The sequence below is a fragment of the Stigmatopora argus genome, chromosome 18 (genome assembly GCF_051989625.1).
Source record: "Stigmatopora argus isolate UIUO_Sarg chromosome 18, RoL_Sarg_1.0, whole genome shotgun sequence".
NCBI classification, from domain to species: domain Eukaryota; kingdom Metazoa; phylum Chordata; class Actinopteri; order Syngnathiformes; family Syngnathidae; genus Stigmatopora; species Stigmatopora argus.
In genome coordinates, this window is record NC_135404.1 from 11,958,118 (window position 1) to 11,985,346 (window position 27,229).

At 43.8% G+C, this 27,229-nt stretch overlaps 3 protein-coding genes across 7 annotated transcripts; 2 read left to right on the forward strand and 1 right to left on the reverse strand.

Moving 5' to 3' along the window:
- Positions 1 to 200: 200 nt before the first annotated feature.
- LOC144093305 (cytohesin-1-like) lies at positions 201 to 7,917 on the forward strand. Of its 4 annotated transcripts, none has more exons than XM_077626685.1 (12): positions 224 to 399; positions 4,263 to 4,345; positions 4,949 to 5,013; positions 5,297 to 5,363; positions 5,426 to 5,544; positions 5,617 to 5,810; positions 5,936 to 6,084; positions 6,204 to 6,316; positions 6,644 to 6,722; positions 6,800 to 6,871; positions 6,941 to 7,095; positions 7,440 to 7,917. In XM_077626685.1, the coding sequence occupies exons 1-12, from the start codon at positions 312 to 314 to the stop codon at positions 7,516 to 7,518; spliced, it is 1,263 nt and encodes a 420-aa protein (XP_077482811.1). In that variant the 5' UTR covers positions 224 to 311; the 3' UTR covers positions 7,519 to 7,917. The 4 variants fall into 4 exon arrangements, 3 of the variants coding, with proteins under 3 accessions (XP_077482811.1, XP_077482812.1, XP_077482814.1); XM_077626686.1 differs by lacking the exon at positions 224 to 399 and adding an exon at positions 2,049 to 2,266; XM_077626688.1 differs by lacking the exon at positions 224 to 399 and adding an exon at positions 3,517 to 3,759.
- Positions 7,665 to 20,245, reverse strand: pgs1 (phosphatidylglycerophosphate synthase 1). Of its 2 annotated transcripts, none has more exons than XM_077626681.1 (11): positions 20,079 to 20,245; positions 18,845 to 19,031; positions 17,266 to 17,343; positions 14,931 to 15,021; positions 14,661 to 14,850; positions 13,732 to 13,910; positions 12,500 to 12,672; positions 10,417 to 10,708; positions 9,687 to 9,835; positions 9,501 to 9,621; positions 7,665 to 8,210 (listed from the first exon to the last, which is right to left on the reverse strand). In XM_077626681.1, the coding sequence occupies exons 1-10, from the start codon at positions 20,207 to 20,209 to the stop codon at positions 9,502 to 9,504; spliced, it is 1,590 nt and encodes a 529-aa protein (XP_077482807.1). In that variant the 5' UTR covers positions 20,210 to 20,245; the 3' UTR covers positions 7,665 to 8,210; position 9,501. The 2 variants fall into 2 exon arrangements, with proteins under 2 accessions (XP_077482807.1, XP_077482808.1); XM_077626682.1 differs by having other exon boundaries at positions 20,060 to 20,228.
- Positions 20,246 to 22,778: 2,533 nt separating this feature from the next.
- Positions 22,779 to 27,024, forward strand: LOC144093129 (suppressor of cytokine signaling 3-like). The gene is made up of 3 exons (XM_077626446.1): positions 22,779 to 23,095; positions 23,982 to 24,273; positions 24,884 to 27,024. The coding sequence occupies exons 2-3, from the start codon at positions 24,154 to 24,156 to the stop codon at positions 25,403 to 25,405; spliced, it is 642 nt and encodes a 213-aa protein (XP_077482572.1). The 5' UTR covers positions 22,779 to 23,095; positions 23,982 to 24,153; the 3' UTR covers positions 25,406 to 27,024.
- Positions 27,025 to 27,229: the final 205 nt, after the last annotated feature.

The window sequence follows — 27,229 nt, forward strand, 5'->3', positions numbered from 1 at the left end:
AACCCAATTGACCGAGCAGAGCTCAAATAATATCTGAAATGAAAATAACTGCATGTGTGTGGGAGAGAAAGCCTTTTGCGCGCACCCATTTGTCACCACGGCTTCCAATAATACTTGAGCAACTGTTCGCAGCGTGGCGTTTAGGTGTCTCTGTAAAAGTGCGTGCGCCGACAGCAGGAGTCGAGCGTGCCAGATGGAGAAGACCGCGTTTCTTTTTGGCCCAGTGCCGACGTCCCCGCGCCAAGAGGAACCCTGAGGACGCCGCCGGGAGCGCCAAACGCGTCCACCGAGGACCGACGACGGATTCCGATATGGGCGGCGTCGGCGAGCTCTGCGCTTCCAGCTTTCAGGCATTTTTGTGCCCAACGCTATTGGCTCTGGAGCCTCCTGCTGCCACAGGTCAGTTGTTATTTTCTCGCTTTCGGACGGAGGTAGGGTCGATTCGACAGATTCGGTCAATCAGATACGTAGATAAATAGGAAGATATAATAGGTGGATAAATACAGTGGATACAAGGATGGGTAGGTGGGAAGTTTGGGTAAATTAATCTGTGTGTGGCATAACAATAATGCATTTGTGCTGTTAGAAACAATCTGAATTGATGAGTCTAAAGTGTCATTTTCTAATGGATGTCAAAAAGAAGTTGTGTGACATGCCAATGACAAAAAACACATCTTTTCCAAAGCTACGTGGCGCATCATCACACCGTTGCGAACGAAAAGGCATTTGTGCGTTCAAGATAAATGATTGGCCATGCTTGTCTGCTCCGACACTTGAGTTCCATTAACGTCCACTTTGACCATCCGTCAAGTTTAGAAAGGCTCAATCACATACCTGTCAACCTCTGCCGATAACTGCCCTTATAAATGATTATGATTCCCCTTACAAACCCCCCAAAAAACCTTACAAACACCGTACGACTCATACGAGGGCAGTTATCGGCAGAGGTTGACAGGTATGCAATCATCTCCATCAATGTGTCGCTCGGCCGTTGCCCTGGTGATTTTTGACCGTGTGCCCACGTGCTTGGCTGCCATTTATTTCACTCATCTGCCATTCTGCTGTCCACACACACACGCACACACACACACACACACACAAGCACGCACGCATGAGTCAGGCGAAAACCTGACAAACAACGTGACGCACACGTCGGCCCACCGTTCTCGCCCTCCAACGTTCGTCATTTGGCCTGATTCCTAGTCAATCTAATACAAGAAGACTTTTCTCTCCGTCCCTTTGGATTTCATCTACGTATGGAGAAAGGTCAAAGGTCAGATGTCTGTTTATCGCATCTCCGCTTTTCGCTTTTCGGCTATCTCGTTCAGGAAAAGAGCCATTACGGCTTTTCCTTTCGCCCATCCTGTTATCGACATGCGCAAAAACGGCTGATTAAAGTTCGCAGCTGCGATATTTTTGGGCTTTTTTTCTTTGCTTCCCAACATTATCCATCCCAAAACGGCAGCTGCAGCTGCCCCAGAAAGCCACTTCAAAATATTTTGGTTTCATTCACATGGTCACAGTGGAATTGATTGTTACTCAAAGCACTTTGGCATTCATAAGTCATGATGTTTAGCTATATGGGAAATGGAAAATAATGGGCACATTGTGCAAAAAAAAGGCCTCCGGCGTGTTCTCCTTTTTAGCACAATTGAGTGATTGCTGCTTTAGGAAGCTAGTGCATTGCATTTAGCATCAATTTTTCAAATTGACAAAGTGTCCATAGAAATTCTATTGCTTTGCCACTTGTAAATTTAGTAAGCTACTTCAATTTGGGTCATGTGCAACCCAAATAAATTCCAATAGATTGGGAATTTCCTATAGAATTTATTTCTATTTTAGTCAGTCCTTTTCTTTTTTAATTGTTTATTTACAGATTGTCTTGCTGTGTGTCCCATATGCGCAGTATTTTAAAGAAATTGTACATATTTGTTTTCTGTTAAACCGTCAACATAGTTTTTAATGTAGGAATTCCCTCCTTCCGTTTAGCCGACCAATCAGACCAATCGTGATTGAAAAAACGCCTCCATGTGATTGGCTATCTCTATTGAAGTCCCGCCTCCTTCCCTTGAGCTGACACCGGCTGTCTTCCCGAATGGATAGTTGCCTTTTTTTGTCCACGCTATTCGAATGCTACTCAAAAAGACCCTTTCAAACATTTGAATTTACTTAAAGTTTTCCATATTTAATTCGTTTGGGCTTCGTCTCACGGACCGGCCGCCGAACACCGACGCGACCATGGTTTTAAAGTCGGAAGACGGCGTGGGTAAGTTGCCCCGGGGGTCCTTTTTATTTCAGCGAGGCTAACTAAGTTAGCTCGGGGAGTTGGGGGTAATTAGCAGCTAACTCGCGGTCACTCAAATTACACTAGCGTTACATCATTCGCTTTTTATTTAATTAAGTCAAGTATCTCGCTGCCGACTGTGTCAATAAAGCTCTTTATGGGCTCACAAGTGAGGCATTATTAGTCGACTTGGAGCGACGCCACGCTTGATGAGGCTTCGCTACTTTATTAACCATTTAAACAAGTGCATCCATTTTAAGATTTTTTTTAAATGTCGGTACAAGAAGTTTGTCTAGTTTTGCTTTTTGCTCCATTTTAAACAGTGACTAATATTTATATTTAATGATTCTTTGACTCTAAACGTTAATTTAAATGAGCCTTTTGAGCAAAATAGAAAGAAGCGTTGTATCAAATGTTGCATTTTTTCCTGCTTCCGTCTTTAAGGACTTTATTCTGGAAAAAAAAACGATCCTCATACCTTCACATTAGAGGTTTATTTTGTTTTCATGGTATTTATTCGAACTGCAAATATTAAGAAAAAAATATTTCGAATCTGTGTCAAATTTGGTATGAAAAAGTTTGTTGTTTTTCAACATGAAATGTTAAAAGATGTTCCCCAAATGCAATAATAACCCTATTGTACATCTAAAGGGCATGTGATTTTATCTTTTTTTCCCTCCCCATGTCTCTGATGTTGTGTCTTCTAGCTGTTTATGTAGTTTGTGGCATATTTTCTGTATCCAAAAGCACTTTGAGCTCATTCCTCATTCGTCTTCTCTGGCCACACGTCTGCCATGTTGACTGTTGATTGTACGTAAGTTGCTGCTGATGAATGCTTTGGAGTCTTCAGGGGGAGTTTACTGTAACCGCAGGGTTATATCAGGCCACGCCGGTCGACCTCGGGGGGGCCAGCGGCCCGAGCCGACCGGGGAGGACAATTGTGGCTTTATGATTGGAGCCAGACGACTAAACGCATCATTTTCTTTTCTCCCCAAACAAAGTCGCTTGGCCTCGGGTGTCCGGTCAGCTGCCATCGACATCGACTCTGAACGAGCTGAGCAATTGGCCGAAAACAGGAGAAAAAAAAGACTTCTTTTTGTGAGACTTGAGTTGAATTTCTGGGACACCCATAGGTTGAACCTCCATCCATTCTAAGGTCACGGAAGGGAGACGGGGAGGAGATAGAATAGGAGGAGGGGAGGCGCTGGGGGAGGGCGATCTTATAGATTCTGTCTCTTCTCTAGCACATTAGTCTGCTTTACCATGTTGGAACGAGCGCTGGATGGGAATTGACCAGGAAAAACAAATTGACTGAAATTGGATTGGGATACAGGATCAAGATCATTTCTTCTAAATCTCCTCTCTTTTGGGTAACAAGTGTAACCGTATGTAGAAAGGTGACATGTGACTATTCTTCGCAACTCCTGATTTTGTGCCTGTTTGAACATCACTTTTTTCCAGTTCAAGTGTTAAGGGTGCGTATGTTGCTCATTTCAAGCAGCTGAATATTATGACAAGGGGTCCCATTTATTTAAAAAAAAAAAAACTTGCGTTATAGGGGCATTATTTGAAGTGATGTCAGTCGCGCGTTAGCAACGTTCTTGGCACACAATGGCGCCTTTTTGTTTTATTAGCAACTCCAGACTAGTTAAATATATCCGTCTGGACGCTGTGTGTGTGTGTGTGTGTTTTTGCCCTTTTTAAAAAGCACAGAATGCCACAGTTATTGACACTCGCACCATCAAGATGGAGCTGATTGGAGCTGGGCCGGGAATCGAGATAGTTTGATAAAAGTGCCATTGTTTGTTATTTTATGAGTTTGGTTTCTGTCGACAATGCGAAAGTTTAGGCATCGTGCGTGTCTGTTTGGACAGAGTTGGGTGGGGTTCTTATCATGGCTACAAAATGGTTTAGCCCTGCCGTTGCTGTCCGCTATTTTGACACTTTGTTGTGTTTGCGCATTCTCGTTGGCTTCCAGTGCCCGATGACCTCAGTCCAGAGGAGAGACAGGAACTGGAGAGCATTCGCCGCAGAAAACAGGAGCTACTCTTGGACATACAAGTAAGAAACACATTTCATATTGTCCAGGCTCACTTTTGAAGCTTCCACTATATCCTGGCTAGTGCTAAGCGAGACAAACACGGGTCTAAAAATAAGACGGGACCAAAGCAGACACTCCAAATTGTCACGTTTCCTCTCCATCCTCACTCGTCTGCCATAAGTGTCGTTCCCACGTGCCCGCGAGACAAATGGCCAATGGAGCGTCAAATATTCCAGTAATGGAGACACGGGACGCCGTCGGAGAAAAGGGGAGGGGGTGGGGCAGGCTTGTCACCGTGGATACGGCGCTGGAAATGTCCACATTGGATTTATTTGTAATAAATCTTTGCGTTTATTTGCGTATCTTTTCACCCGGTGGCTTTTTAGCCTCTCTTCACTCCACTTGTTCAACTTTTTGGATTTATCCCTACTTGGTCGCGTCGGGGCGGGGGGCTAGCGAATGTGGGTCAGGGGGCGCTAGGACGGGGGGAGAGGGGAAGCCAGGGCGCCGGTTAGTCCCAGGAACAGGTGCGCCGCCTCCCACAAAGGCCAGATATTTCGGGGGGTGGGGGTCATGGTTCCTTTCTGGGAAGGTTTTCTAATGGCTTTCTTTGTGATCTACAGAGACTGAAGAATGAGATAGCAGAAGTCACCAGCGAGATTGATCATCTGGGCCTGACTGAAGAAAGGTAAGAACTATTTCATAATTGAAGTCCAAAGGAAAGTCAGCTGGGGAGCATTTGCTCTGCTTGTTTGTCAAAGAGCCATTGTTTTAACTTTATCCAGATCTGCACCAAAATGGCCGTGGCTTGTTCCAGTTCACTTATTTACACTTTATTTTGGGGAATCTTTTCATAATAGCCTTTTCCCCATTAAAAAAAAAAGTCTTGTGTGTCTTTGGGCCACTTTACTCTTGCCTTGAGATGCCACAAGAGAGTGCTAAAGATACTTTTATCTTCTCTGGTTGCTTAGGAAAAGCATGCAGAGGAACAAACAGATGGCCATGGGCCGCAAGAAGTTCAACATGGACCCCAAGAAGGTAAGAAAAAGCTGACGGAAATAGAAGAGCCGAAGCCTAATAATAAAACACTTCCTCCGTAGGGCATCGAGTTTCTCATCGACTGTTCGTTGTTGAAGAACACCAGCGACGACATTGCGCGCTTCCTCTACAAGGGCGAGGGCCTCAACAAGACGGCCATCGGCGATTACCTGGGAGAACGGTCGGTGGGATTTCCGGGGGGGGGCGCTGGACGACCGACTCCTTGGCCCGTGTTTAAAGGCGTGTTCCGCAGGGACGACTTCAACATCGAGGTGCTGCACGCCTTCCTCCAGCTCCACGAGTTTTCCGACCTCAACCTGGTCCAGGCGTTGCGCCAGTTCCTGTGGAGCTTCCGGCTACCCGGCGAGGCCCAGAAGATCGACCGCATGATGGAAGCCTTTGCCCAGCGGTACTGCCGTTGCAATTCCGCCGTCTTCCAGAGCACGGGTACGTACGTACGTGCGGGTTGCACCGATACCGTTGTGTCCCCCGATCATTTTGTACACCATCGAGTACAGAAGCAAAAGTAAACTTTTTAATAACGAGCATTTTTTTTGTTTGTACACTTGCAGACACGTGCTACGTGCTTTCCTTTGCCGTGATCATGCTGAACACCAGTTTGCACAATCCCAACGTGAAGGACAAGCCCTCCGTTCAGAGATTCACGGCCATGAATCAAGGCATCAACGACGGCGGAGACCTTCCCGACGAGCTCCTCCGGGTGAGTGGCTTTCCCGTAAGCCCTCTTTTCATTTCTTTTTCACCACCACGTGTGCCTAATTCGTCCTCTTTTTCTTTCTTTTTGACTGCGCCTGATTGGTCAACTGGATTCGCGCACAGAACCTCTTCGAAAGCATCAAAAACGAGCCTTTTAAAATCCCCGAGGACGACGGCAACGACCTCACGCACACTTTCTTCAACCCCGACAGAGAAGGCTGGCTGCTCAAACTCGGTACGTGTTTGCCAGGCGCGCCGCCTTGCGGCGACTCCAGTGAATATCCCAAAAATGACCCCTTTCCTCTTATTTTTTCTTCTGTTCCCCGTTTTATGAAACAGGAGGTAAGTCGCGTCCGATCCCGCTTCAATTCACCGCTTGGCCTCCTCTAACTGCTATTTTCTTAGATTTTGAGCTCGCTGTCACGCTTTGTCTTCCACGTGGTGCTTTTAATATTTCCAACATTCTTCTCCCTTCCCCAATCCATTTTATTTTTAACTGCAGCAAACAATCTTTTATTGCCCTTCCTAACAATCCAAGTTGATCATCATGGTTGCTTTTCCTCAGGTGGAAGGGTAAAAACTTGGAAGAGACGCTGGTTTATTCTCACAGATAACTGCCTTTATTATTTTGAGTTCACAACCGTAAGTTCACTCGCATCAACGGTGGCGCCAGACTTCAAATAGTGTCATTTCAAAATGTATTTCCTCTCTCCGCACAGGACAAAGAACCCCGAGGGATCATCCCCCTGGAAAATCTCAGCATCCGCGAAGTAGACGACTCCAAGAAACCGGTAAATTCCGTGGACGGCGGATGGCGGATGTTGGTTTTCAAACGACTGACTGGTGTTGTCCTTCCTTAGAACTGCTTCGAGCTCTTCATCCCGGATCACAGAGATCAGGTGATCAAGGCCTGTAAAACGGAGGCGGACGGCCGCGTGGTCGAAGGCAACCACACTTTTTACAGAATTTCGGCCCCGACCGCCGAGGAGAAAGACGAGTGGATCAGCAGCATCAAGTGAGTCGTCCCTCTTTAAAGATTAGACGCAAAACGAGCAGTTGTGGCCAACTCCGGTCCTGGAGAGCCGCCATCCGGTCTGTTTTCCATATCTCCCTCCTCTAGCACACCTGAATCTAACAATCTAATCATTAGCAAGCTGTCCAGAAGCTTGATAACGATCCCGATGATTGGATTCAGGTGTTGGTGGGGGGAGACGTGGAAAACAGACCGACCGGATAGCGGCTCTTGGGAACCAGAGTTGGCCATCCCTGTAAAAAACACTGACAATAGTGATTAGATTTGAAAATTGTGTCCAATGTCAATCACCTTGTATCAAATGCATCCTATTTTGTCTTTTGCAGAGCCGCCATTAGTAAGGACCCCTTCTACGAGATGTTGGCCACTCGCAAAAAGAAGGTTTCCTCTGCAAAAGACGTGTAGCGTAAGCCAACGCGGACGATCGGACGGACGGCCAGGTTTGAGCGCTGAGTGCTGCTGGAAAAATTGGAACTCTTGCACCTTCATTTCTCCAATTTCACTGGGTCCAACTCATTTCCTCCTAAGAATAATTACAGTACCTGTCAATGTTTAAGAGAAAAACTCCTTTATTCAGAGTTTGTTGCTTCTCCCTGGATGGAAAATGGAACAATGTACATCTGGTAAAAGACAATGCAAGCGTTCAAGTAAATCGGACACAAAGAAGAAAAACTGGACCTATTTTTGCTTCCTTTTTTTTTGCACCCACCAAAAATTGTGTCTATGAAGGTGGTGGAAGCTGTTACTTTGTATTTATTTCAAGTTATTTATTGTTGTCTGATTAAAAGTTTACAACCAATCCAACTTCTAACGCTCCATTCTTGTCAATGGCTCGCTCACTTCACCGCAAGTACATAGATGTGTAAACGCACTCACGTTGTCCTTCGGGCTCTCTCGCACGATTTGACATGGAACTGAAGTCAAAGCCTCCAAGTTCAGCATGCCAGCGATGTTCTTTTGACGTGTGCGGGCGGGCGGACGCTCTCTCACCAGAAACCATGTTGATCCCGTTCTCACCACCCACGCAGTCACATCAGACTTCTATGGAAAAATCCAGCCCAGGTTGGTAGTTTCCTCCGAAACAATGAAATTTCAGCCTGGAAAGAAAAATACACATATACAGGATGGTACAAAATGTTTGACCCCATTTTGTAGGCCAATCATTGTGACAATTTTCCTTGGAATGACCTCCAATTTTCACAGCTCATGTGGAAGCGTTTTTGTGTGTAACGTTTGGCTCTTCTATCCTTTCAGGTTAAGAAAATGGTGTTCTCTTCAAAAGAAAAAGCATTTTGACTGTCAAAGTCTGCTCGGTCGGACTCATTCACCCAAGACAGTGCAGCGTGCCTTCTTCACAAATTTTGCAAAGGCACCAACTACAAAACAAATGAGGACTTGACACCAAAAATGTCAAGAAAAGGGCTGGAATGCTCTTCCAAGGGTTACGCAGGAAGGCTTCCAACCGTCTCTGCTGACGTTAATCGCCATCCTGGCGATTTAGGTATGCATACGCAGCCATTTTCTTGACCTTTTTGCTGCCAAGTCCTCATTTGTTTTGTAGTTGGTGCATTCTATGCAAAATTTGTGAAGGCACACTGCACTCTTGGGTGACAGAGTCTGACCAAGCAAACTCTTAACACGCAAAATGCCTTTTCTTTTGAAGTGAATGCTATTTCTTAACCTGAAAAGATAGAAATGCTAAATGTTACACACAAAAACTTGAAACGCTTCTACACAAACTGTGAAAATTGGAGCTCTTTCCAACGAAAATTGTCAAAATGATTGGCCTAAGAAATGGGGTCAAACATTTTGTAAGTACTATTTCACGTTTTGGCTGGTAGAGGGCTAAAACTCCATAGTGGAGTGACAAAAGTGCTCCTCCCATTTAGACTCAATGGCTGGAGTGGCTCCAAGGACTCATTTCACAATGTTTTAAACGTGTTCTAACAATTAAGCCGTCCCTCCTCTTTTCATCTGATAATCTAAACATTTGTTTTTAATTGTTATGTACGAAACAATTGTTTGAATTCTGCCTGCTTTTCTATTCCAGGAACAAGAACGCTCCATAAGTGGATGCCAAAAACCGGCATCTAAAGACGACACAAAGGTAGAAACATTTTTATATTACACATTACATATTGACCAAATAATAAGATATAAAAATGCCCTGCCGGGAAGACGAAGACGGGAAGTCGCTTTGGATTGACTTGCGCGTTCTGCTCCATGTGCGAACCGACTATCAATCACGTAGACGTAAGGATGATGTCAGAGAAAAATATAAAAATGTCAAAACACCAGCCAGCTAAGCTCCAGGCGGGGGAAAAAAACCCAAAATAAAGCGAAGACAACTCCAACCCAAGCGAGTTCCAGTGTGTTTGTTGCGTTACCTTAGAAGAAATTCTTGATGAATGGCGTGACCAGTTTGACCCAGAGCTTCACGTAGCGGTCCGGTTGCTCAAATGTCGATTGAGAAACCTCGGAGGAACGTCGGTACAACATTTCCTGCTCCTGTTACACGACAAAACGCAAAGGCCTAAAAATGGGATGCCATTTTTTTTAAACGAAAGACGGACCTCCCGTAATTGCTCCTGCAAGCGCTCGTTCTCCGTGACGATGGCGATCTGGGCCTCCAGGTCGCGGTGAACAGAGCGGTAGCCGAAATTGGGGGAGCCGATGAGCGTCAGGCAAGGCCGATCCTGCCCGTAGAGGTAGTACCAAAGACCTGAAAGAGTCCACAACAGAATGCATTTACAGTCGCGGAAGATCGTGTGCGCTCTTTTGCTCGCCGGTCTTTTGGTTGCCCGTTGTCGCGGTCGGGGCGACCAAAAGACCGGCGCCAAAACAAGGTAAAACAACACGGTCTACGCATGAATAAAAGCCAACAATGGCCATGAGCAGTTTCACTGAGCCCACATGTGAGTGTAGAAGAGTTTGTATGTACATGCGTTGTCCCTTTAAGAAGCGACGTCAGTTCAGTCAGGGTCTTGACAAGTTCTCCAACAAAAAACAATCAAAAAGTATGGAAAATTTGGAGCGTTTCTTTATCTTAATAATTACTAGGGCATTAAGTATGACTAAATAGTCATTCGCAGTTTGTATTTAGGGAATTTGAGCAACCATTTAAATGGTAAATATCACTTAGCTTCCAGGCGACCAATCGACCATGTACCGCGGAAGATAGGTCCAATCTAGAGCCGTGTTTTGGAAATATCTATTTCATATCATTTGGACTCTCTTGAAATACTGTCCAATTCTGACTTCCCTTCCATTCCACGTTTTCCAGGTATTACCGCGGCAGCGTACCTTTGGCGTGGAAGGTCCACTGCGGCCGGTGGTACTCGCGCAGTCGGATCCGCCCCTGCTGGCCCAGCTGCCGCACGCGTTGGTAGAACTGGCGGGCGATGTGCGTGTAGGCGTCGGGGATGGCGCCGGCCAATCCCTTGGCTCCGAAGAAGCCGTTGACTTGGGGCGAAGCGGTGAGGATGTGGTAGTCGGCGCCCGTCCCCAGGACCAGACGCATGTAGGCCCGGGTCAGGTTGAAGTAGCCCGACGTCAGGTAGACGGTGGAATCTGGATCGGCGTCTCGTAAGAGCCGCTGCGGAGAAATGTACGATTTTCAAGGGTTGCTACAATGTTAACATTTTTTTTTGTTGAAATTCACTTTGTTTCATATATTGGATTTTCAATGTTACAATGCCACACGAGGACAAAGGACTTGGACTAAAATGCCCGTTGACCTGTTTTTTTGGATTTATATCAAGCGAAGAGGAACAATTTTCACGGTGAGTACAGTTTTTAACTTTATATAAATACACATTATATTTAGATATTAATACATTAGTCCAGGGGTGTCAGACTCGGGTTGGTTTGCGGGCCGCGTTAACGTCAACTCGATTTCATGTAGGCCGGACCATTTTAGATATAATATTTAGATTTTTATAAATGGATTAAAAGCCCTGAATATTCAGTTTTTTATAGATCTAAAACAATGTTTATTTTAGCTTTTTATATATATTTTTAGATTTTACAAAATGATTTTGAACTAAAAACACAGAAAAAAATGAATTAAAAAAATGACAATTATTGATTTAAAAGGGGGAAAATCCGGAAATGTAATATCCATCTATACTCTTCATTTGAATTTGATCCTGAAACAGAATGTCGGCACTCATGATTGACTTTCCCGGGCCACACAACATGATGCGGCGGGCCAGATTTGGCCCCTGGGCCGCCACCGATGTTTGAGAATGAAAAAAAACATGGCACTCGACAAGAGAAAATTAAAATTAGACCATCACAAAGGATTGAAAATGACAGTTATGCCATTACAAAGGATTGAAACACGCCCACATTTCACACACCCTTTTAACCCTCATACAGTCAAAAGGAGCTTTGCATAAAGGAACGTACGATTGCGATTGATCACCTGCCAGTCTAATTTCTTGAAAACAACCATTTATTTAAATAATTGTATAGCAATTAACCTTGCTGGGAAAATAGTGTTTCATCTTCCTCCTCCTTTAGTTAGCGGTAAAGGTGAAGAGAGTCAAAAAGAAATATTCAAACCATTTATGTATTTTTTTTTGTCGGCACTTTCCCAGGCCACACAAAATGATGCGGCGGGCCAGATTTGGCCCCGGGCCGCCACTTTGACACCTGTGCATTTGTCTTTTGATATGCTTATCGCTGTAATATTTAATAAATAGACACTTTTTGATCAATGTACTTGTATTTATGTCTAGGCACGAAAACATGTATCATGGTAGTTGTAACGGGGGTGATCCGACTTTGGTCGACATTAAGCGCGATATTCGAGGGACTACTGTAAAATATCTAATTTTTCATAACAAGCATTGTATGAGATTCCTTTGTATATTATTTTTAATATATATAATGAGTTTTCTTTCATAAGCCGTCATTCATAGGAATTGAGATTCATTTATTGCTGTTGCTAATTAATGGGGGCCGGTTAGCTCCCGAGGCGACGGTGCCCCCTAGAGGAGAAACGAGTATTTGTGTCAAATGAAACGATTCCCCCTTAAAAAGATTGGATGTTTAGCCCCCGTAGAGTTCATGAAGTTGCACTGATCCTTTTTAGTTTTAAAATCTCATCTTTTTAGCCATTGTTCTGGTGCTTATTATAGGATGGACGTGTGAGTTAGGATACGTTTTACAAATAAATCCTACGGCGTTGATGCGCTGGTTTACATTCCACGGCGCTGGCAATTGTTGTTTGACTTGAAGCCCAGAAAATATGAGTAAGGAGGAGCTCAACTATTCCAGCGTCTGTCATGTTGTTTTTTTAAATAGGTGAGTCATTCTCACACACACACACACACACACACACACACACACACACACACACACACAGGCGACGCACACACACCTGCGTGACCTGTTGGTCCACCTGGATGCCGAGGGGCTTCATCTGGACTAACGGGAAGACCCAAGTGTCTAACTCTTGGTGGGAGGGCTGGCTAAGGCGCTGGCGTACGCGGGCGGCGTCCATCACCGCCATGATGCGCTTGCTCGCCGCCGTGGAAAAGTCCCGCCGGTCACCTTGGAGACAAAATACAAAATGGCTGAGTGTGTGTGTGTGTACAGAGAACAGAGAAAATCTGGAAAGTATTTGTAGCATTGTTTGAGCTCCCAAAACAGATTTACTATCTATCTTCTCCCCCCACAAAGACAATAGGAATAAAAGTTATTTGTTTTTGTTTTTCTAAATAGACCCAGACTAAAAAAAAATAAAAACCTACTTCAGACTTTTTACCAAATGTAGAATGGATCAATATTATTGCTTCTTTTTAAATGAATTAAAAAATGTTGTCAAACATCAATTCTGTTTATGAATTATTTTAAGACTCGCTGTTAACAGCTTGGCCTTTAGTATCTTGGCAAACTTGTCCAAATGCCAACGACCCATTGAACATGATATCTTCCGAGTTCAAAATGTTTCTAGCATGAGGAAACGTCAATGGCATTTTTCTCAATTAAGCGCATGGGCGTGCGTTTCTGCGAATGTGCGCCGTCTCCCAGGACGGATCGTCTTGCAACATAACGCTATTCCCGGCGCTCGCTTTCGGCAGTCCGGCAGACGTGAGGTCATTATGCGCCCCCCCACCCCCCACGAGCGACATCTTGTAAGTCTGCACTCCGGTTACGGCTACGCTGGGCGGACTTTCCGTCAGCTCCGACCGTACAATTTTTTAGCAAAGTGGAAAAGCTCAAATATCATCCGGGTGATCGGTGCGACCCCAAAATTCTCATTTCCAACGTCCTCATTTGTTTCCAAGGACCGAGAGGCACGTGTCCACAGAAAAAGGACTTTGAAAAGTCAACAGGAAATGATGTCAACCATAAAGGAAGTGGCCCAAAGAATGCGGCCGAGTCACCCGAGCTCAATCGTAAGTGACACGAAACTGAATTAATCGATTCATTTCAATTGTTTTCCCCAGTTTGTGAACGCTCATCTGTCGGTGCCATTGACCACGCCGGCCGTCCAATCCCTTTGAAGTGGGCGGGGCCGAGGAACGGATGGCTATCGCCGTGGACGTCAACCAAAGAGTTCACCGAGGTCGGTAGTGGCAAAATGGAGGCAAAAGGGGGCCCGCTTACCTCGGTACGGGTGCACCATGCCGTCCCCCATGGCCACCGAGTCGTCGGACCCCAGCTGCAGCGAGACGTCCCCGACCGCCTCCACCAGCTCGGAGAAGAAGTCGGCTAGCTGGCCGCAGTCTTCCAGCAGGACGTAGCGATCCTGCCGATTGCTGAAGTACGACTCGCTCAGATTCGCCCTGGAATGGAAAAGCACAGGTGGTGGCAAGTCTTCATTCTTGTTTTGTAACAAATGGCTCTGCACTTTTTTTGCTACAATTTGTATTTCATCCGCTACTAACAGCAAACTTTTTTTTTAATCCTCCAAGGGCCATTCAAACGGTCTTTTGGTCGCCCGGAAGGTAAGTGATAATTACCATTTAAATGGTTGCTCAAATTCCCTAAATACAAACCGCGAATGACTATTTAGTCGTACTTAATGCCCTAGTCACTAGCAACTCCATGCCAGTTTTTCAAATTGTAGTGGATTCATCGGCTAGAATTATCAATGAAATTACCGTTTATTTTTTCGCATATACGCCATATTTGTCGCCTAAAAAAATGACTGACTCGAGGGTACGGCTTATATGCGCACAAATTAGAGTTGACATGCACAAAACGCAAGACAATGTGTTCACTTATTTCAAAAGAGAAAAAAAAAACATAAAACGCTAAACCAAATTGATTTTGACGTCTACAAATGAAATTCAAGAAGGAAAAAGTAGAAACTAGAGCAAACTAGAGCGCTACAGACACACTTCCTGGTTGTACTGCTCACCTGACTTCCTTTTTGAATTTGTCTAGGTGCAGGCGATAATAAGTTAAGGGCTTCAAACAACATCCCAAAAATTGAAAGATAGTCCTATTATGACTATCCGTATACCTTTCAATTTACGAGGGGAAATCTACATGGACGCTCGGGACAAACGACGTCCATTTTGGGAACCTACCCGCTGATGACCAGGCTGTCGTCAAACAGGTAGACCTTGATGTGCTGCACGCCGACCGTCTCGTTGAAGCGTGGCGGCGCCAGCAACCTCAGGAGGCCTCTCAGGTCGGGCGAGTGGTACAGCGACACCCGCATTCGGGAGTCGAAACGCCGCAGCAGAGGCAGCAGCATGGTCCGGGAGTTGATTCGCCCTGGAGAAAGGAACGTCTGCTCAAATCCGGCGCCCCGGCCGTCGCCTGGCCGCCACCTCGCGGCGGAGACCGCCGCCGACCTCGAGAGCCTCGCGTGTAGTCCAGCAAGACGGAGACTCGGAGGTCGGATGCCGCTGGCGAGCTTTCCAGGGCTTCCTCCAAGCAGTCCACCTGAAGAAAAACAGTGCAAGTGTGGTGAGTAAAAATATATAATTTTTTATTTTTTGAAAATGTCTTATTTTACGTTCAAATTTACTGTCTTCCCTTTACAAATGAAAAGGAATTAAAAAATGGAAGGCCAATATTCCATTTTCCCCCCATTTTAGGCAAATGTTTTAAAAAAATGGATACTTTTGGTTTTTCACGTATTTTAAAATGTAAATGTAAAGCAAAATTTCAAAATAAATGAAAAATGTTTTCAATTTTGCCTTCTCTTTTTCATGTGCGTGTATGTCATAATGAATATTTTCCTTTTTAAAGTAAATATTAACCCAGCCTTTTTTATTTACCCAAAAATTAAATAAATTAAAGCCTGGAAAATATGTGAATATTTGCTATTGAGAAGCACTTAACAAATATTTGTCTGAATTATAATCTGTCAATAAATGATCAATCCACCCTTAGAAAACCTTTCGATTAATGATTCATTCATTTCCCGTAGCGTTTATCCTCCCAAGGGTCGCGGGGGGTGCTGGAGCCTATCCTAGCTCACTACGTGCACTAGACTGGGGACAAACAATTGCAGCGCATCGATTAATAAATAGATTTTTCAAAAACAGAACAAAATATCGGTTGATAATTGCCACAAAACCTGCTCTTAATAACACGTTTCCATTGGTTACATTTGTGCGCAATGCAGAAAAGGGGCCATGCTGGTATTGCTATTTTTCTTTTTTTCTTTTTTGCTCCCCAAAATGCCAAGAAAAAGGAATGTTTAAGGGGGATGATGACTCAACTTGCGCATCTGGTGCCCAAATGTTGTCACTTCCTCTTTCTACCAATGACGTACATGAATTCCCTTCCATTTGAATGCTCCGTTTTATCGACGTATTTTTCTATGCCCCCAATTTTGTGGGAACACTTTAAGGATATCCAAAGTGTAATTTGCCTTGGAATTAAAGGGAAACAACATGTTTATTCTATGAGCTCTTTCACATTGGACAGGTTAGATGTTTTTTCTACTACAGTAATCCCTCGAATATCACGGTTAATGTAGACCAAACATGGCCATGACAATTGAAAAATCGCCAAGTAGGGTCACCCCCATTATAACTTTTTTTTGCAGTGCCGAGTCCAAGCGTGGATTTTCACGTTTTTATGAACATTAAAAAAAATTAATAGCAGAAAGACATTGCAAAGTAGTGAATTCGCAATAAGTGAAAACGCGCTAATCGAGGGATTACTGTATTTTTTTTTAAATCCGTCCTTCCAAAAATGCACACGACGCAGGCATTTTCAATTTTGCGCTTTTGTTGACCTTTTTTGATCACGTAATTTAAAGGAAATCATGGTGCACTAAAGTTTTACATAGTTTTTCATCTTTAAAAAAGTACAGTTCTTCTAAAATCCCCTCTTATTTCCTATCAACCCATTCATGTCCAATCTTTTTTACCAGGACAAATGCACGAATGTCAGCCATTGAGTAAACAAGGACGTCGGCCAAAAAGGCCCCAAAATGATACCCACGGTAGATAAATAGCATTTGTAGTTAAAAATAATAATAATAATAGGGCAATTAGTTGGCTATTTTCCGATGAACCGTCTTTGTGTTCAAATGAATAGGCCCTGATTTCACATCAAAAAAAATGTTGTTATGAATTAATTGCAACGTGGTTGCTTTGTTTATTTCCTTTTTGTTGCCATGTTTGCCATAATGTTCCTGGTGCAAAGCCAAAATTCCATAGCCACACCCCTCAGTGTTCATAGTTCACCACAGTTTAATGATCCAAATTAGGCCAATGCGTTCCTTAATTATATTTATTACACTGGTTATAATCCGACTGGTCCTCCCTGGCCAACCACGACGAGAGCGAGTGACTCATTTTGGCATTTTCGCCGTGTGACTCAACTTCTCTGTGTGTCTTGGTGTTTTTCTAATAAAAATATCGGGAAAAGAGCAGCATGTGAGCGCCAGTCCAGACTGTGGTTTTCGCGCTGCCCCCCCCCCAGGCATGAAAACGGCACGCTAGCGGCGGCCAGCCTCGCCGTCCTCCTACCCGTAAAACCTCGCCGCTTTCGGTCGGCGAAGGGAACGTTTTCCTTCCTTCAAGGGGGAACCGTGACTCACTTTTTCTGGCATCCCCAAGTGTTTTTTTAAATAATTTTTTGGGTCGAGGCCTGTTTTGGACTCCCTGCCCAAACTAAAGATGGCCGTTCTGCGGAGAGCGTGCGCGGTTAACGGAACATCTCTCTCACCAGGTCTTGTTCCAGCGGACCCGTTCCCAGGTAGAGGGACGCCAAGACCACTCGTCTCTTTGCCGTCCTGATGCGTGCCTGATGGAAAAGAAAGATTGAGAGTGAGTAGAAAAGACGGCATGTGATTGGGCCTCATTCCCGCAAATTTGTAACAATCCCAGCTGCGACACAGCTGGGATTGTTACAAGCTTAAATTGTATTCTTTCAGGCAACTAATATTTCTTGAAAAGCTCCCTGTAGCTGTCATTTCAATTTTCTAACTTTTTTATTTATCTATTTTTTTATTTTAGATGTGCTGTTTATTTAAATGGTAAAATGGACAAGTTGCATTCAAGATTTGGCATTTATTCCATATTTTTTTAAGATTAAAGATGATGTCTGGACAAAAAATAATAATTAAAAACTCTCCCCATAAAAGCGTTAGCTAGTTTTTCGGAAGTATTTTACCCGTCCGCGTTTATAAAACAAAAACCTCGTGACTGCCTTTTTAAATTTAGCTGACGTCAGCCATTGAAAATCTCAAGCGCATTTTTTTGCTATGCATGCTGTTTCTTCTTCATTCTAGTTCAGGGGTGTCAGACTCGGTCGGGTTGATTCGCGGGCCGCTTTAACGTCAACTTGATTTCATGTGGGCCGGACCATTTTAGATATAATATTTAGGTTTTTTTTTTTTTTATAAATGGATTAAAAGAACTGGATTAAAAGCCCTGAATATTCCGTTTTTTATAGATCTAAAACAATGTTTATTTTAGCTTTTTTATATATATTTTTAGATTTTACAAAATGATTTTTAAACTAAAAACACATACAACATGATAAAAAAATTACAATTATTGATTTAAAAGGGGAAAAAAAATCAGGAAATGTAATATACATCTATACTCTTCATTTTAATTTGATCCTAAAACAGAAAGTCGGCACTCATCATTTACTTGTTCTAGTTCATTCAATTTTTAAAAAAGTAAGCAAAGCAGAATAAAATAGGGTGAAAAAAAAGAAAAGTTAATTTCACAGGAATACTAATCAATATTATTGTGTTTTGACATGGCCTAATTTTTCTGTCTGATGTTTGAGAATGAAAAAAAAGGAAGACATGGCACTCAACAAGAGAGAAAATTCAAATTAGGCCATCACAAAGGATTGAAAATGACGGTTATGCCATTACAAAGGATTGAAACACACCCACATTTCACACACCCTTTTAACCCTCATACAGTCAAAAGGAGCTTTGCATAAAGGAACGTACAATTGCGATTGGTCACCTGCCAGTCTAATTTCTTGAAAACAACCATTTATTTAAATATTTGTATACCAATTAACCTTGCTGGGAAAATAGTGTTTCCTCCTCCTCCTCCTTTAGTCAGCGGTAAAGGTGAAAGAGATGCAGCAAAAAAAGACAGTGCGTTACAATGATAAACAGGCTCTCATGTCATGGCCATGGTTTAGTCGCATCTTGAAATTTTAATCGTATCACGAGCGAATTATTTGATCGAAATTTTCGTCGTACCATGAGCATGTCGTACCACGAGGTACCACTGTATTCAAACTTTATGTTTTTATTTTATTTTTTTAAACTGACCTTCAGCGTCTGGTAGAACTGGTCCGGCGAGGAGATCACGTGAATCTGTTCGCCGTTCACCCGAAAAGCCGGGACGTGCTCCGTCATCCATCTGAAGTTCGCGTGGAGATTGCGCGGGGTGTCGGGGGCGCAGTCCGGTGCGGTTTCGGCTTTGGCCAGCAGGGGCGCCAAAAGCAGAACGGAGGAACTGCGTCAACAGAAAATACATTTTATATAGTATCATGAGAAAAAAATGATGTTGGTCTAGTCGGTTAAGCTAATTCGGGAAAGTCTATTTGTCCTCGTTCTATTTCGTACATTTGATTGTTGGTAAACATCCAAAGCCATACAATTAGTGTCAAAAAGAAAATGGCTGTCGACGAATTCCTTATTCATCAAGTAACGATTTGGCTTGAGATGACACGTTAGCGACTTGGCAAATCATCATTTCTTAATTGTATCCTGGAAATGGCACCTTTGTTGTTGTTAATTTAGACAAATATTTTCCTTTGGTATTTCCTGTCACTGCTATGGCTCTCTTCCAAGCCAAAGTTATAGTTGCAATTACAGATAAGATCTCTACGTGTCATCCAATATCTAAAGTTCAGTGTAGGTCATGCTAATCAAAAAATAATTGTCAAAAAATTATCATATTATAGTTTCAAAAAATAAGGACTACTTAACTTTTTTCTCTTTTGGCAGCCAGGACATTCACAGTAAACGCTATATGTAATATTACTGTCTTATTTCGTTAATACAACATTTCAGCAGGAATTATGTTGGGGGGGGGGGGGGGGGGAGAAAAGCTGAGATTTTAAAGAACAGGTGTATTTTTGTTATCTATATTAATTAATAGTCTTTAAAACGTTACTCTGATTTCTTCACTGAAGGGCAGTCCGATGTCTATCGAGAACTTCCGGAAATCAACGAACGTTAATCCGATGTTTATCGAGAATATCCGGAAATAAACGAACGTCCATCGAAGCATTAGAAAAATCACGAGGTCTTCCAACAAACGCAACTTACTCATTTGACTATGAGTTTTCACTTATTGACAAACACCAGAAGTCTCATTTTGTAAAATATCCATGGGAATACTTTTTTTCTGGTTTTGAAGGACGTTAAAAACTCAGCGCTGCCTTTAACGTCACACGCGGAGGCCGTGCCGAAACATTAGCATCCGCACGATGCCGTTTATGAGATGCCGAGTTTACAACACGAAACGTCAGATATTACCGTATTAGTCGTCCCTTACCCCCCTCGCCGGTCCCGTGCGCGGAAGAGCCGGTCAGAAATTCGCGTGAAAACGCCGGCCAAGGCCGGCGAGTACACGGAGTGCAACAGCCTCCTCCACGAAATGGGGGCCGCCATTGCTGCCAGAGTCATAGATATCACAATTTTAGACCTAGATGCGAAAGTCAGAGTCGGCGGCGGTAAGTCCCGGCGGCCATCTTAAAACAGCAGACTACTACTGTGAATGCAAATTAAGTGAATTTTCCTCACTAAAAACTCTTTTTTTGCATCTAGTTTTCTATAAATTTCATCTAAGCCTCACAGCTTTGTTGATTAGGAACTATTAAACTTTATTGACACGCGAGGCACAGTTACAGCTTCCAGCGAGTACAGTAAACATAGCTATTAGCAAAAGTATTTAATTATAACTGGAACAAATATTACACGCATGAGATCTTCCACAACCTGAAATACACGAACAGCCTATTGCATTTCATTCAATAAATCGTGAGAGAATGCAAGTATCACATACATGCACAATATCTGACTTATTCTATATTATTCTGAGATTGCTGATCTCAGTTATGGCAGCTATTGGCCTGTGCAGAAAAATGTCGAGATGAAGTAAGGGATTAATTTATAGCACCAAAAATATTTTTAAATTATTTGCAGCCGCAGCTGTTGCGAAAGCACGATATAAAAAAATAATAATATGAGCTGAGCGCCTTTCTAAACCCTCTTTATGATAGTCAGGGTGTTTTGTTTACTATTGGCGACGTTACCGCAGGCGATGACTGGAAATGTTTGTAGAGCTTGTTAAACCTGGCCAGCTAATTCCAATTCATGTCATCTGTGTCATTTTTAACCCTCAACATTATTATAAGTAACTTGTAATGTCAACCAGTTAAAAACTGATGAACTCTGACACTTCCTGAAGTCAAAGAATAAAATCAAATTATGATAAACTCTACTTAATATGCAACTGAAATTGATTATGCTTAGATTTTTATTGCACTACTCCATCTGTAGGTGGTCGTTTAATTTTTTTGAAACGTTGAAAAAAGGAAACGCCGCACAGATGTTGCACAAAATATTTTGTATTCCAAATGCTAACCTTCTGGAATTAAGATGTACCAAAAAAAAAGGAAAAATCTCATTGTTAGTCGTTTTTTCCCCTGAGGGAGCTGAGGAAAAATCTATGAAAACACTCAATACCTAAGAAAAAAAATAACAGCTTCAACTATTGGACCTTTGAGCGTCAGGATAGAAAGGTTCAAGTAAAAGGTCTGGCAGTAAAAAATGCATAGCAAAACAAATGGCGCACAAATGGGTGGAAACTAAATTGTCTGTCACCAAATATTTAACAAAAAGCTCGGATACATTTTTTAGTGACGCACAATCACCAGCAAATGTGAACGAACACGAGTTTTGGTAATTAGATCAGCCCACTTTGTGACTCCACTCTATGAGTCAACAAGCATTTTAGTCAAAGCAACCCACATTCTACTCAATATTAGTTAAGAATGGGTAAAGTAGATGTAACTTTCTTCAGCTATTCTTCAACCTGTGGACAAATTACGCATATTGATTACATACTGATTTACAGGTATTCCTGTTTGTATTGATTTAGTTTGTATGAACTTTGCAAATGAATGTATTCATTAAAAATGCAATGTAAATGATTCATAATGAACAACTATAGCATATATTTAATTATATTTGAGGCCAGTGTGGCACCGATACTGATTTCGATCGACCAATGGCGTACCGTATTGACATAACATTTTTGGGTAAGAAAAAATAAAATATTTTGTTACAATTGCTGCCAACCTTCCACTTGATTGGACCTCTATGAGTGACAAACTAATTGGTTGGAGGATCCTTATTTTTTACTTGATTGGGTGCCATTAACAGCATTAGACGTCCAATCCATTTGAAGCGGGACAGCGAAAGCACAAACTTGTATACTACCAGATAAATATTGCACGCATTTAGTGGAATAAGTCTTGTTTAAAGGAAACAAAAATCATCACATAATCACGAAATGCTTTTTTGTCTCTCTCTATATATGCTTTTTTAAAATCATTTCATCCCATAATCCCGCAATGCATTTTTTGTCTCTCTCTGTGTTCTAATTTGATGTTTATTTAAAAAATAATAATTTCATCCCATACTCCTGCAATCCATAGTTTGTCTCTCCGTGTTTCATTTTTTTAAGTTATACAATAATAGGCTACACCCTTGTTTTTTTAACTTCCAACAAATGTCAGTCAAAAAATATATTTTTCTCACCATATGATTCCATGATTCTTCTTTTGATTATGTTTTTTAATTCAACCCCGAACAATTGAAGCAATTAACAAATTACCTTCCTATTGTACTCATCAAAAGGGCACACAATGGTTCCTAGCATGTCATTAGCTCAATGGTAATTACAAGACTTTCCACTTTCCTGCGCGTGCACGAGCATACAAATGGAGGAAAAAAAAGACCTAAAGAGAGGCAAATACGGCAATACATATTTCATGGCGTGTAAATTGTAAAGTGGAAGGGCTCGAGGGCTGTCAGGAAACGGGCCTCGCAGCAAAGGTCACCGCGACGATTTCCTGGCAATCGTCCAGAGCGAGAGCTCAGCGAGCACGCGCGCGCGTGCGCGAACCCGCGCGTTTACTGGAAGAACCTCAGGACTCAAGGGGGCGGGGCCTTACGATCGGCTTTACTCACTGGAAACAACCTCCGGTAACCTTCCGCCACACACAAACGGACGCACGCATACGGCCGAGCTACCTCCTCCTTCCCCGCAGACGGCAGCAGCAGCCGCCGCCGCCGTTGCCGCCTCCTCCTCCGCCTCCGTCTCCGTCTCCGTTCCCCGTCGCCGAGCCAGACGACCGTCCCCTGCACACTTTTTTGGCGGAATAATCCGGCCGGGGGGTTTTAATGCCTGAGCTAACCGTCCTCCATTTAGCACTACTCTCGGGTAGTTTGCCTCGCGTGTCTTTTGGCGACGAGTTTCGGCGAGGAGCTGTATTCATCCGCAAGGTAAGTTCCCTAGTTAACGGCGAGGTAGACCCTCGCGAACGAGTCCCCGGTTCGGCTCGAATGGCGGCGGCTAGCTTGAACTGTGGGGGCTAGCCGGGGAAGCCCCCCAACTCCCTTTCCGTTTCCACAGTCCCTCCAGTGCAGACAACGTGCGCGAGGCCCCCCGCTCTCCTGTGTATTTGAAACTGGAGAAAGGGGGCCACCGTGGCTGGAATTGCACGGGGAATTGAGGGAGAACCGGGGGGCGAGAGGGGTCGGTGACCCCGTTATTTTCGAACGCTCGATGGTAATCGAACTCCCGAGTGGTGAAAGCATTGCAAGGTGCATGCCAATGTCTCAGCTCAATCTTGTTATTTGCCGTTCTTTCTGAAATAAGCTCGCTTTTTCCTAAAGTGACACAAATTTAATAATGCTTATATTTTACATGTGTCTTAAAGTACTCGCGCACAAGCTGTGGCTACGTTAGCTTAAACCATATCAAATGATGAACAAATGTCATGTAAATAAAGCGTCAAAATATACTTTCTTTTGTCTCCAATCTGTAACAGTAAAAAAAAAGTAATGGCAGTGAATGGGTTAACATCTAAAAATCTTGCTCCAGTGTCAGTAATCATTTCAAAAATGAAAATGAAAGGTGCAAAATACCGGTAAATGACAATGCCATAAAAAACATTTTTTTTGAATGGCAGGCATTGAGTGATAGTATTTTACCCCCATTGACGGTGATGGACGTCCAATCAATGGCCCCCAATGAGTTAAATTTTCCCCAATGTTGGCGTCAAGGGATTAAATGGCAAAGGAAAACAATTGTAATTATATTATTTGTCATGATTAAAACAAAAGAATCCAATTTTATGATTTAAAATGGTCTCCTTTTACTCCACAGGTGTTTCCCGGTGGTCTTTCCCAGCCCCTCTCTGGATGCATCCAGCTCCCCTGCCCCCGGGCCCTGGCCCCGGTGCGTGACGCCGCCGCCGCCGTCCCCCGCGTCGCCCTCGGGGAGCGGCGCCTTCCCGCCGTCCGACCACTGCCCGGAGGCGGGGGACGGCGGCGACGTCATGGTGGCGTCCCGCCGACGCGAGCCCCTGGCCGTGAGCGTGGGGGCCAACACGGTGGCACGGTCTGACTGGACGCCGCATCACTTCAAGCCTTTCAGCTCGCACGCGCACTACCAGCAGGTCGGTTTAAATCCAACAGTTTCAAATCTTTCAAAAAAAATGTTCCATATACAAATACACTTTTCTTCTTTAACTGCAAGCAAAACAAGAGTTTTCAAAGATAGATGTTAAACTTAAATGTAAACAAAAAAAAGGATAAATGACTTTGTGGTAAGGCCGCTATATTAGCTTAGCCTAAAGGGCGGGCTAATGAAACTAGCATCGCTACCGCAATAGTTTGAAACATTTTAACAACTCGGAAAATGTTAGCAACATATCCGTACGCCGCATTACACAATACTCCCAGGCATACTTTCTCCGAGCTTTGTGAAAAAATGACTCACTTTTCTACATGACGAGCATCCACATTTCATGCTAGAATTTGGGCGAGGTACGTCTCGGCGTTGTTATACTGCCCCCTGGGGGCGAAATAATTTCAAGCTAACATCTTAATGGCTTTTCCATTCATTTCAATACAGAAAGATGATTGCAAATTTGAGGTTACTGAGTTTTTAATGAGAATATCTAACGCGTGATGCCTTTTGAAACTCCAACAATTCTTAAAATGAAAACAAATTCTAGCTAAACCCGTTTTTGTCCATAAATAATCCCAAATCCGCCCCCTTGACAGGTGATGTGTGCATTGGGTAAACTCCAGAAGAGCGGCTTCTACTGGGGCGCGGTGGGGGGCCGCGAGGCCGGCTCGCTGCTCCGCCCGGAGCCCCCCGGGACCTTCCTGATCCGGGACTCGTCGGACAACCGCCACTTCTTCACGCTGTCGGTGCAGACGCCCCGCGGCACCAAGAACTTGCGCGTGCACAGCGAGCTCAGCGGCTTCTTCCTGCAACCCGACGCCGAGTGCGCCCAGGAGCCACCGCGCTTCGACTGCGTGCTCAAGCTCATCGCGCACTACATGGGGAAGGGCCCCGCCGAACCCGGCCCGGGCCCGGGCCCCGCCCCCTGCCCCGCCGCCTACCTGATCCACAGCGGCGGCGAGCGGATCCCGCTGGAGCTGCGGCGCCCCCTCTTCAACTCCCTCTTGTCCCTGAAGCACATGTGTAGGCGGACCCTGAACAGCCAGGGACTGGGCGGAGCCGAACGCCTTCCCAACACGCTCAGAGACTTCCTGGAGGAGTACGACGCCCCCATTTGACGCGCCAACGCGCCGCCACCGACCGACTCCGACTCCGACGCCGAACGCGGCCTCGTAGAAGACTCACCCGAAAAAGCGGCTCGCGTACGCGCCTTCCCATGGGACCAACCCCGCCCCCCTTTTCGGAATCCAAAAATACAACGCCACCCGGTGGCCGGAGTGAGGCGAAAAGCGGCAAACGGGATCGGGAAGGAGACTTCGGAAGGCGTATTTCGTCCAAAAACAAACGAACAAACAAAATGGACACGACCCTCGGACGCCCCGGAGCCGGAATGGCGTCAAGTCTTAAGATTTTTTTTTTCTTTATTCGTAGTTCTCATCTCTTAAAGCACGCACGTCCCGACGCAAGGGGTCCTCGGCCTCCCATGCCCCGCCCCCGTGCCGTGACAGTAAAATATTTGTGTGAACACTACATCTCGAAAGCAATCCAAGGATAAAACGGTAAGCAAAACAGTCCATGACACGTCCTCATCTCAAACTCGAGAGCGCCCCCTACAGGCAAGGTTCGTGCACTCATTTACTGTTCGTATCATTAATTCATCGCGCCCGGGAGAATGACTTCATCAATGGCGGGCATTGATTAGTGGATTTAATACGAGGCAGTTGTTAAAAGGCCGTATGAAATATTAATAATGTAGTCTGATTTATTTTTTTTAACACCAAGCTCACATTTTTCAGTGTTATTTTCCGCATTTCAAAGTCTACCATCAATCTAAAAAGTCTATGACACTCTTTGACGGCCTCCAAGTTTAAAAAAAAAAAAATTTAATAGCAATAGGATACTTTTTTCAAAGGAAGGCGGCCATTTTGCATTGATTCTAGTTCTCGTTAACTCGAGTTGGACGCACGTAGTCCAAAATTTGACCATTTGGAGGCTTTAAATGTCAAATAAAAAGGCTGTCCTTTACAGTAACCTTAAATTTTGATTGAATACGTGTCGAATACTGATACTAGTTTCAGTTTAGTACCACAGCACTAAAATGATGTGATGCTATCTAGCTTTCAACCGCTAGTTGCCCTAGCCAAGATGGCCGCCAACTACGCACATCGTAAAAAAACTTATTTGACGATAATTGAAGCCCAATTAAAAATCTGAATTAACGCATTCCTGAAATTTAATATCACGTGGGACATTTTAGCTAACGCAACCGCTCTGTAAACAAAGCATTATGTTTATTTTCTATTCTTTTTTTGTTTGTTAAAAGTTTAAAACGAACCCACTCATACCTCACGTCTTCCCCTTCAAAAGATACACATTTTTCTACTTTGTAATTAAAAAACTCATGTTTGCTATCCACAAAAAAGCCACTTTTGGAAGCGGAAACTTTCCAATGCAACCGTAATACCAGAAAAAGAAAGGCCTCACTTTTTTTTTTTTGCGCCGGCGGATCCGTTGCCGTGGCGTCACGTCTGGTGTATGTACGTGAACGCATTTTGTCTTTTATAAAGACTTGACTTAAGCGCAGCAGGCTGGTGGCTGCTCAAGCTGTAATATCTCAACAACAACAACAAAAAACGCCGGAAGAATAAATGAGAAAAAAATGGAACCTTGCACATATTTATATTTCTAAAATATTTCAATAATTTATATTAAAGAGCACTATTTTTACAAAAGCCAACTGCCTTTGTTTGCCTGTTCCTTTTGTGCGAGAGTTCAAATGACACTTTTTCTTTCTTCCCCCGCCTGGTGCATTGTGGGTAAATTCCATAAAGGCGGTCCTATAGGGAAGGAAAGACGGGTGAGGGGGGGACAAAGGGATTACCAGAAGAGCCTTTACACACTTGGACACAGGCCTCAGTGTGCAAAACGCTCACTTTGGGCCG

Bases quoted from the DNA above. Each gene is read 5' to 3' on its own strand.
- LOC144093305 (XM_077626685.1), top strand. From the start codon at position 312: ATGGGCGGCGTCGGCGAGCTCTGCGCTTCCAGCTTTCAGGCATTTTTG. The intron at 400-4,262 runs GTCAGTTGTTAT...GTTGGCTTCCAG, and splicing joins GGAGCCTCCTGCTGCCACAG to TGCCCGATGACCTCAGTCCA. The intron at 4,346-4,948 runs GTAAGAAACACA...TGTGATCTACAG, and splicing joins AGCTACTCTTGGACATACAA to AGACTGAAGAATGAGATAGC.
- pgs1 (XM_077626681.1), bottom strand. From the start codon at position 20,209: ATGACTCTGGCAGCAATGGCGGCCCCCATTTCGTGGAGGAGGCTGTTG. The intron at 15,022-17,265 runs GTGAGAGAGATG...GTTTTTCTTCAG, and splicing joins GTCCGCTGGAACAAGACCTG to GTGGACTGCTTGGAGGAAGC. The intron at 12,673-13,731 runs GTAAGCGGGCCC...TTTGTCTCCAAG, and splicing joins CATGGTGCACCCGTACCGAG to GTGACCGGCGGGACTTTTCC.
- LOC144093129 (XM_077626446.1), top strand. From the start codon at position 24,154: ATGGTGGCGTCCCGCCGACGCGAGCCCCTGGCCGTGAGCGTGGGGGCC. The intron at 24,274-24,883 runs GTCGGTTTAAAT...CCCCCTTGACAG, and splicing joins CGCACGCGCACTACCAGCAG to GTGATGTGTGCATTGGGTAA.